Source organism: Ostrea edulis, chromosome 5 (assembly GCF_947568905.1).
Source record: "Ostrea edulis chromosome 5, xbOstEdul1.1, whole genome shotgun sequence".
Lineage (NCBI taxonomy): Eukaryota > Metazoa > Mollusca > Bivalvia > Ostreida > Ostreidae > Ostrea > Ostrea edulis.
Genome location: NC_079168.1, coordinates 57,844,663 through 57,856,022, shown reverse-complemented (window position 1 = coordinate 57,856,022; position 11,360 = coordinate 57,844,663). Strand labels below are relative to the sequence as shown.

Genomic DNA, 11,360 nt, shown 5'->3' with positions numbered 1-11,360 from the left:
AACTAAAACTGAGCCAGAAAAGTTGAAATTTACATGAAAAGCTTCCTAACATAGTGTAGATTCAAGTTTGTTCAAATCATTACCCCTGGGGGTAGGGTGAAGCCACAATGTAAAATAGGAGAAAATTTTCAGAACAGCAGGGGCGTGATGAGTTATATTGATATGCAAGCATTCCCATGTAGGGCAGATTCAAGTTTGTTCAAATCATTGCCCCTAGGAGTAAGGTAGGGCCACAATAAGGGATCAGAGTTTTACATGGGAATGTATAGGGAACATCTTTAAAAATATTTACCTCAATAACGAAAGGCCATGATTAGTCATATTCATATGAGAGCATTTTCAGGTGTTCAAATTCAAATTTGTTCAATTCAGGGGCCCTGGGGGTAGGTAGGGCCAACAATAGGAGATCAAAGTCTTGACATATATAGTGGAGCCTCGTTAATCCGGACACTTTGGTTCCCAGCAAAATCGTCTGGATAAATGAAGCGTCCGGATAATTGAATCGCATATTTTCTATCTTTACATAAGTAACCAATATGTGCCTACTTTATTGATGCATAGTGAATTAAACACATTCTATCATTGGATTTGACCATTTGCATTAGTAAATAAATTATGATAATGTTAACATTTACATGTATTTCAAAGCACTAACATTTAATGTACGTGTTCAGTGTATTTGCCTGTGCTTACATTGTACATACATTGGCACGCTGTTTTTGGCTATATTTAGCTCTAAAACTTCATAGTTATTTCGGATTTCAAACATTTCGGTTGAGCATCACTGAAGAGACATTATTTGTCGAAATGCGCATCTGATGCATCAAAATTGGTACCGTATAAGTTTTACATACATTTGATCCCTACAAATAAATATACAAAACTGTGTACCGTATGCACTAAAACAAATAATGAAGCACTTTATGTAACTATAAGTAAATAAATCATTAGTAACTAACATAATAATTTACACTTCAAACATTTCATCACACTTTTACTTCTTAAAGAGGCCGGTAATTTCCATCTGTCACAATTCACGGGTTCGGTGGTCTGTTACATGTACTACATATACATGTGCATGAACATACATACATATTTCACACCAATCAACAGTATAAAATCCAGAATCTAGAAGTATAATCTACACTCTTTAGATTTGAATAAGCCGATATCAATTTACGAATCAGTACAACTGACATGTGTAGCAGTTAAAATTTTTTATCATTACAGCATGATGTTTAATTTATTAATACTATTAGGGTATTGATCAAGACTATAAAATAATATGTTACAGATTTATTTACAAAATTCAACACTACACGCAATAAAGATCTTATGTGCGAAAATTTGCAATACAATGTCTCGATCGGCACGTGCTATCTAACGGACTTATCATCACACACCACCTAATTGGAGGGAGGTGTTGACAGGGTACAGGTAATTGCTTCAATTAGACAGTTTGTCTTGTTTTCTTTATAATTTACGCCATGCTAAAATTGTCCGACACAGACCTTCCCTAAACAAAATTACCGTCCGGATTAATGGTACAATTTTCAATGCATTATAACGTTTTGTAGTAAAAAGTGACCGTCTGGATCCGGAACACGAATTTCCGGATTAATGATGCAAAATAATGTATAAAAATTCCGTTCCCTAGAAAAATCGTCTGGAAGGTGAAGCGTCCGGATTAATGGCGTCCGGATTACCGAGGCTCCACTGTATATATATGTAGGAAATTAAAACAAATTCTTGTCAAGAGTAGCAGGACAACACTAAATCATATCGTGCAAACTTTCCCAAGTTGTGTTGATTCAAGGTGGGGGTTTTTTCTTCAAATTATTAACCCTGGAGTTAGGGTGGATCAAAATTTACATAGTGCATGTATACAGAAAAGAAAATCTTTTAAAAATTCTTCTCCAGAATAACAAGGTTATGGTAGTCATACTGGTATTGAGACATCCCCATGTTGTGTGAATTCAAGTTCAGTTATACCATGACCATTATTTTAAGCTAGGGTAGGGCACAAACTGAGGGTAAAAATTAAGTTGAAAAGGGAATAAAGATTTTAGAAAAATCTTTTTAAAATCACAAAAGCTGAACATCAGCAGGGATAAAGGTGAATCAGGTGAATGATGTGGACCTCTTGTAAATCAATTTTGATTGATTATATTATACTACCGCATATTACAACAGTGCAGATAAACATATTAAGTTCCATGTCCTGTATCTTAAGAATCATTTGCTTGATTGACACCAGACTTGGTACACTGGTACAGAATAAGGAGTAGATGCCATCGATATTTAGGTCACATGGTCAATCCACTCTGGACATAGGAAGATATTGTCTGCTCAATATTTTGAAATGGTTTGGCACTACTATCAATTAAATGATGCATGTGTATAACCCTTTTCAATTTTGCACCATGGGGGACAGACATATTTTACAAACATTTCTTGTTTTGTTTGCGTGTGATGTACATGTCATTATTACAATTTATAGTAATGTCTCTTCAAGTATTTGTCCTTTACCCAATAATTTGACATTTAAAAGCAGTTTAATGTAACTTCAAAACTTTAATGCTGATTACAGTGAAACACGGTTACAGCAATGATAAATTCATGCATACAGCGAAGTGATTTTCATTCCATGTAGTTTTAAAACATATGAACTTAATGGTTATCAGGAATTATGTTGATAATGAATCAAAATTGTTCACCCCAGCACTTTGCTATAAGCATGTTTTACTGTATAAGACTATTTTAATCACACAATTATTTTTACAGGCCCCAATTTCAGAGGAGATGATATATCGGGCATGCATGTTGCCAATGTTAGTCCCATGCTTTGGAACAGGACTGTCAGTGTTTCTGTGTCCACTATTCTTTGGTGTAGGTAAGGAAAGTTTATTAAAAATTGTATATTGTACTTTAAATATGCAATAGTCAATTAATAACTGGTTTGGTTATTTTGTGAGGTTGCTAGTTGGCATTTTTGAATTAAACATTGTTAAAATGAAATGATTTCAAATTTCTTAGGATATTATTGATGTGTCAGTGTTATTGTTTTTAATCATTACAGCACATTTTCATCACATGATTGAGAAAGTTATACAAGGCAGACATTCACCTTCAGAGGCATTTAAACAGTCGTGTAAGTGTAATAGCTATAAGCAATCATTTTTCCCCATTAATTTTGTTTAACACAACTACTGTACAACTGCAGTTAAAGATATTGTAGACAATAGATATTTATACCACAATGTCTCTGAATATTCAGTAATGTAACTAATCTGTTATGATCATTGTGTCAGTGTGACTGATCTATTATGAACATTGTGTTAGTGTGACTGATCTGTATGAACATTGTGTTGTGTGACTGATCTGTATGAACATTGTGTTAGTGTGACTAATCTATTATGCATTGTAATTGTGTGACTGATCTGTATGAATATTGTGTTAGTGTGACTGATCTGTATGAACATTGTGTTAGTGTGACTGATCTGTATGAACATTGTGTTGTGTGACTGATCTGTATGAACATTGTGTTAGTGTGACTGATCTATTATGAACATTGTGTTGTGTGACTGATCTGTATGAACATTGTGTTGTGTGACTGATCTGTATGAACATTGTGTTGTGTGACTGATCTGTATGAACATTGTGTTAGTGTGACTGATCTATTATGAACATTGTGTTAGTGTGACTGATCTATTATGAACATTGTGTTGTGTGACTGATCTGTATGAACATTGTGTCAGTGTGACTGATCTGTATGAACATTGTGTTAGTGTGACTGATCTGTATGAACATTGTGTTAGTGTGACTGATCTGTATGAACATTGTGTTAGTGTGACTGATCTGTATGAACATTGTGTCAGTGTGACTGATCTGTATGAACATTGTGTTAGTGTGACTGATCTATTATGAACATTGTGTTGTGTGACTGATCTGTATGAACATTGTGTTAGTGTGACTGATCTGTATGAACATTGTGTCAGTGTGACTGATCTGTATGAACATTGTGTTAGTGTGACTGATCTGTATGAATATTGTGTTAGTGTGACTGATCTGTATGAACATTGTGTTAGTGTGACTGATCTGTATGAACATTGTGTTGTGTGACTGATCTGTATGAACATTGTGTTAGTGTGACTGATCTATTATGAACATTGTGTTGTGTGACTGATCTGTATGAACATTGTGTTGTGTGACTGATCTGTATGAACATTGTGTTGTGTGACTGATCTGTATGAACATTGTGTTAGTGTGACTGATCTATTATGAACATTGTGTTAGTGTGACTGATCTATTATGAACATTGTGTTGTGTGACTGATCTGTATGAACATTGTGTTAGTGTGACTGATCTGTATGAACATTGTGTTAGTGTGACTGATCTGTATGAACATTGTGTTAGTGTGACTGATCTGTATGAACATTGTGTTAGTGTGACTGATCTGTATGAACATTGTGTTAGTGTGACTGATCTGTATGAACATTGTGTTAGTGTGACTGATCTATTATGAACATTGTGTTGTGTGACTGATCTATTATGAACATTGTGTTAGTGTGACTGATCTGTATGAACATTGTGTTAGTGTGACTGATCTGTATGAACATTGTGTTAGTGTGACTGATCTGTATGAACATTGTGTTAGTGTGACTGATCTGTATGAACATTGTGTTAGTGTGACTGATCTGTATGAACATTGTGTTGTGTGACTGATCTGTATGAACATTGTGTTGTGTGACTGATCTGTATGAACATTGTGTCAGTGTGACTGATCTGTATGAACATTGTGTTAGTGTGACTGATCTGTATGAACATTGTGTTGTGTGACTGATCTGTATGAACATTGTGTTAGTGTGACTAATCTGTATGAACATTGTGTTAGTGTGACTGATCTATTATGAACATTGTGTTAGTGTGACTGATCTGTATGAACATTGTGTTGTGTGACTGATCTATTATGAACATTGTGTTAGTGTGACTGATCTGTATGAACATTGTGTTAGTGTGACTGATCTATTATGAACATTGTGTTGTGTGACTGATCTGTATGAACATTGTGTTAGTGTGACTGATCTGTATGAACATTGTGTTAGTGTGACTGATCTGTATGAACATTGTGTTAGTGTGACTGATCTGTATGAACATTGTGTTAGTGTGACTGATCTGTATGAACATTGTGTTGTGTGACTGATCTGTTATGATCATTGTGTCAGTGTAACTGATCTATTATGAACATTGTGTTGTGTGACTGATCTGTATGAACATTGTGTTAGTGTGACTGATCTATTATGAACATTGTGTCAGTGTGACTGATCTGTATGAACATTGTGTTGTGTGACTGATCTATTATGAACATTGTGTTAGTGTGACTGATCTATTATGAACATTGTGTTAGTGTGACTGATCTATTATGAACATTGTGTTGTGTGACTGATCTATTATGAACATTGTGTTGTGTGACTGATCTATTATGAACATTGTGTTGTGTGACTGATCTATTATGAACATTGTGTTAGTGTGACTGATCTATTATGAACATTGTGTTGTGTGACTGATCTGTATGAACATTGTGTTAGTGTGACTGATCTGTATGAACATTGTGTTAGTGTGACTGATCTATTATGAACATTGTGTTAGTGTGACTGATCTATTATGAACATTGTGTTAGTGTGACTGATCTATTATGAACATTGTGTTGTGTGACTGATCTATTATGAACATTGTGTTGTGTGACTGATCTATTATGAACATTGTGTTGTGTGACTGATCTATTATGAACATTGTGTTAGTGTGACTGATCTATTATGAACATTGTGTTGTGTGACTGATCTGTATGAACATTGTGTTAGTGTGACTGATCTGTATGAACATTGTGTTAGTGTGACTGATCTGTATGAACATTGTGTCAGTGTGACTGATCTATTATGAACATTGTGTTGTGTGACTGATCTGTATGAACATTGTGTTGTGTGACTGATCTATTATGAACATTGTGTTGTGTGACTGATCTGTATGAACATTGTGTTAGTGTGACTGATCTGTATGAACATTGTGTTGTGTGACTGATCTGTATGAACATTGTGTTAGTGTGACTGATCTGTATGAACATTGTGTTGTGTGACTGATCTGTATGAACATTGTGTCAGTGTGACTGATCTGTATGAACATTGTGTTAGTGTGACTGATCTGTATGAACATTGTGTTAGTGTGACTGATCTGTATGAACATTGTGTTGTGTGACTGATCTGTATGAACATTGTGTTAGTGTGACTGATCTGTATGAACATTGTGTTAGTGTGACTGATCTGTATGAATATTGTGTTAGTGTGACTGATCTATTATGAACATTGTGTCAGTGTGACTGATCTATTATGAACATTGTGTCAGTGTGACTGATCTGTATGAACATTGTGTTAGTGTGACTGATCTGTATGAACATTGTGTTAGTGTGACTGATCTGTATGAACATTGTGTTAGTGTGACTGATCTGTATGAACATTGTGTTAGTGTGACTGATCTATTATGAACATTGTGTCAGTGATCTATTATGAACATTGTGTCAGTGATCTATTATGAACATTGTGTTAGTGTGACTGATCTGTATGAACATTGTGTTAGTGTGACTGATCTATTATGAACATTGTGTTGTGTGACTGATCTATTATGAACATTGTGTTAGTGTGACTGATCTGTATGAACATTGTGTTGTGTGACTGATCTATTATGAACATTGTGTCAGTGTGACTGATCTATTATGCATTGTAATTGTGTGACTGATCTCCTTTGAACTTGTTGATAATCTTTATTTAAACCATTTCAGTGTTCCAGCTATGTTACACAACATTATTTGGTGCCTACTCAGCATTCTTATTCCTTAGAACAGGTAAAGTTTACACGCACTCAACAATAAATGAAGAGTAAGTTGTACATGGATTATTGAACCAGTCGGTCTTATCTACTGTTATTTACATGTGTGTTTTTTTTGTGATTTGCAGGACATTTCATTGCACCAGTAGTGGCACATGCTTTCTGTAATCACATGGGTTTCCCAGCATTCCGAGAGGTTATGGCACACCCTAACACCGAGACCCGACATAAACTCATCGCTAGCTTCGTTATCGGCCTCGTCATGTGGATGGCTCTGCTCTACCCAATTACCTCCCCTTTCCTCTACAGCAATGATATCTACAATTCATAGTGGTACAGCATTAGATTAAGGCTGTAATTCTAAAGAATGGGTATTTATTTATTATGGTAAATTAGTGTGACAGACTAGGGGATCAAATTGTGCCAGACTGCAGTGTTGGTAAAACAAAAATACATATAGCATTATGATGTTTATGAGTTTGGCTTAATAAAGCTATGCATGGTGTTCCGTGTTATGCAGGTTAAGGTATGATACGAGGGCGAGTTAATAAGTAACCAGCCTAACTTATTAGATAGGCTGGTTACTTATTGACTCGCCCTCGTAGTACATCTTCATACAAACTGTTTTCATGATGCCAGGTGGAAATCATCTGTACAAGGCATGAAAATAAAGAATGTCAGATACTATTAAAATTTAGTATTATGTGATTGTATATCGATATGAATGATATAGTATGTCTTGAATTTAAATATCTATTGAAAATAAAATATAGATGTACATTTCTATAGCTCAGCCAATTATATCGCTTGGTTTTGAAATTACTATTAAAGAGTACTCTTTAATAGTGTAAATTCAAACCCGGGTGATATAATTGCCTATGGTATTGATTGATGTGAAATTTGATAAGTGACATGCGTTTCCTCATTGCATAGACATCACTATGAAAACCATTGGTTGATAGTTCAAAATGATGAAAGTTTTGCAGTAGTACAATCGGATGTTTTTGTTGGGGCTTTTTTTAGTGGTTTTATTGTAATCTGAATTATATTGTATATTGTGTGCAATAATGACATAGAGGGTGACTGTATGTATTGTTTAACTGTATAAAGTCCATCCTTCTGATTAGGGGGTAATTAAGATCAGTACATGTATTACTGTACAAATGATACACAGCATATCTTGTTTTAGTGTCTTTTCAGCTGGAGATTATTTGTCATTTCATATCACTTTTCATTCAAAGAAAAATGTACATGTATTTACTTGTTATATGTGAAGTCCTGGAATGTTCAGCAGATGTGTACCATGTATTGCGATAGGGGATGTTAAATGATTTATATGATGATTTGATTTTTTGATAATTTTAGATGCAGAATGATCAATAATCAACAAATATATACCCAATTTTCATGTAATTATTTCTTGCCTGCATGTATCAGCTTAAGGAGGTACTCTACATCGTCATAATGGCTGTAGCATACCTCCTTAAGGGCATATGCAGGGCATGCTTAATATGCATTAATTATTATATAGGAATAAATTCACTCAGGTACTAAAGTGTGATGATATATAACGAAGCTATATAGGAACATTTTAGAGTGTGCTAATTTCCTTGACTAATTATAAAATAACATGAATGAACAATAAGGTAGTTTGGGTGATTTTTATTTTTTTTTGTGGAAAAGATGTCATGCAGCAGAGTACATTTCAACAATCTACATCATGTTTCAATAATAGCCATATACTCTTAACTTTATTCCATCGTTGGAAACCCACGGTTGATTACGCTTTGTTCCTCTCTCCATCACTCATTCCTATTCACTCGTTCTCATGAAGAAATATTTTAAAATATTGTCCAATCAAAGTAATCGTTATAGTAATGGAGCTCTTCGGTTTTTAAAGGTAGCATTAACTTAACTTTGCTATCACAACAATTGTATACCGAAATTGGACTGAAAGCGTCTTGTTGATTGGACAAATTCGCTCAGGGTGTTCTATCAGCGCCCAATCAAATTGCCTCATTAATTATTCATGAGAAAGAGCGAGTAGGAATGAATGGACCCACAGGTGATAGAGAGAGAGAGGAACGAAGCGTAATCAACCGTGGGTTTCCGACGATGAACTTTATTCATGCTGTTTATGACTGACATCCTCGTATTAAAAAGGAAAGGCCTTTCTCAAATCTTAACAGTTTTTCGTTTGAGAAATGAATAGACTGATGCATATCTGTGGTACATTTAAAGCCAAATTGTATACAAAGGTCCCAAAGTAATTCTCCATTCATTCACTAGCATTGTATGTGTGAAATGTTTGTTTTGCATACTAATTGTAACCCCTGCAAACAAAGTTTTGGTGAGGAAAGGATGTATTATAGGAATTGCCACACCCATTTATACTGTATGTCCCACTCAGTTGGTTCCTTCACCCATTAAGTCATGTTTTTTTGTCTAGGCCTTAACTTTGTAATGGCGAGACAATTGAAACTCTTACTTGGCACAAAGGTTTCTTATAGCTAAATATAGTGTGTCATGATCCTGACTTAAGGTGATAGGTTCAAGGTCACTCATAAATTTTTTTTAAAGATTTTTGGCTCTGTCTTAAATTAGTATTGGGAAAAGCATCAGAAGCTCTCACTTGGCACAAAGGTTGTTCATGGTCAGATGTGTCATGACCTTGACTGAATGTCATTTTGCCAAGATCAAGATAACTGGTAAAAAAGTTTTTAATTTTTGCCTTGACCATAGTTTAGTAATGGAGAAACATTGAAAGTTCATACTTGGCACAAAGGCTGCTTATGGTCAGATGGTGTGTCATAACCCTGACCCAAAGTCATTTCTCCTAGGACAATGTCAGAACTGTTATAGAGTGATCTGTAACTATGTAATGCAGCAGGGATTGTCAGAGTTTGTATGAATGTAGAATTTAATTATGCCCTACTTTGAAGCCCCCTCGGGGGTATTGGTCCCATCAGTACAGGTGTAGTGACCCTCACTCTCTGATACCTGTGAAGTTTCAAGAAATTGATTTTTATTCCAATCATCTTTATACAATATGTATAACTTTCATCAAACATAGAATAGCACACACATGTACTGTGTGTCTAAATTAATAATGACTTGATGGATCTGTAAGTGTATCGTGCTTACTTGTCAATATAAAGTTGCCATCACATGTGCAATATTAAGTTTTAATTATATGCATGATTTTGTGTATTTGAATTATCTGTATTTAGGGAATAACTAGCCTGTCTTCAGACAATTTTTTCTGTGTTGGGGAGGAGAAAATATACAGTATGTGTATTTGAATTGTCTGTATGTAGGGAATAACTAGCCTGTCTTCAGATTTGAGGTTTAATGGTTGCTAATGAATTTTATGTACTATATCAAGTCTGAAGGCTGAAGCCAGTTCTTGTCATTCTAATGCAACCTTTTCTTATTTTGCATGACTTTTACCCCATATTTCATTGATTTTATGATAAATGCGTCACAAATTGTTTCCATTTGATGTGGGTTTTTTTGTGTCATTCTATTATGATGTTGCAATGGAAAGCTTTGCGTCCCATCAACTCTTATTTAACTGCCTCAAACCTCAATGCATTAAACTGCAGAATACATTACAATCATATATGTATTTTGGTGCCATTAGTGCAGTTTTATGATCAGGACCAAAATAAAACAGTATTGATCCAAACTTCAGATGCGATAAAACGAGTACATATACAATGTAGTTTTCTCCATCGATTCAAGTTTCTTAATTTAGACTACAGTCTACTCCACTTATATTGAAGTCACTTACATTGAACTATCTGTTATATTAAAGTGAAAGTAAATCCCCAGTAATATTATCTATATAGTTCAACATTGGTTATATTGAACTTGTATATAACGAACAATTCAAACTTCAAACACCCCCCCCCCCCCTATAATTTACAAATGTCAAATGCATATACAGTCTACTCCACTTATATTTGCTTACATTGAACTATCTGTTATACTGAAGTACAAATAAATCCCCAGTAATGTTACTAATATAGTTCAACATTGGGTATATTGAACTTTGGATATAATGAACAAGTGAGGTTGGTCCCCTGAACTTCAATATTTCCGGAGTAGACTGTAGATATTGCAGTTGTCATGTTGAACCTCTCAGTAAATAGAATTACTCTGTTCCATATTTCCAGCTATGTTTCATGTGGTCATGTGTTCTTCCCTTGATAACAGTCTGGTTTAATTTTCATGAAGACATTTGAGCAGTTCAAGGCAGTTTGAAGGGTATTTTTATAGTATATTATGTGCATGACAAGTGCTGTGAGGTGTATGATAAATTGTATGTGCTATGATAGCTCATTATTAACTCGGCACAAATTCATATTTTGCAGCAGCTTACAGATTCTATATAGTTTATTTTTGTTTGTTTTTTTCCTCTCTTTTTAGTCAATACTTTGTATCATGTTATTGAATGTAATAAATTTCATAAAAAGTGC

General features: G+C 34.6%; 1 protein-coding gene across 1 annotated transcript in view; it reads left to right on the top strand.

The window, feature by feature from the left end:
• Positions 1–11,360, top strand: part of LOC125652420 (CAAX prenyl protease 2-like) — an 18,881-nt gene extending 7,521 nt beyond the window's left edge. The window contains exons 6-9 of the mRNA XM_048881617.2: positions 2,785–2,893; positions 3,080–3,151; positions 6,833–6,895; positions 7,008–11,360. Of these exons, the coding sequence (XP_048737574.1) occupies positions 2,785–2,893; positions 3,080–3,151; positions 6,833–6,895; positions 7,008–7,210 (447 nt within the window). The 3' untranslated portion in view covers positions 7,211–11,360. The remainder of the gene's footprint in view (positions 1–2,784; positions 2,894–3,079; positions 3,152–6,832; positions 6,896–7,007) is intronic.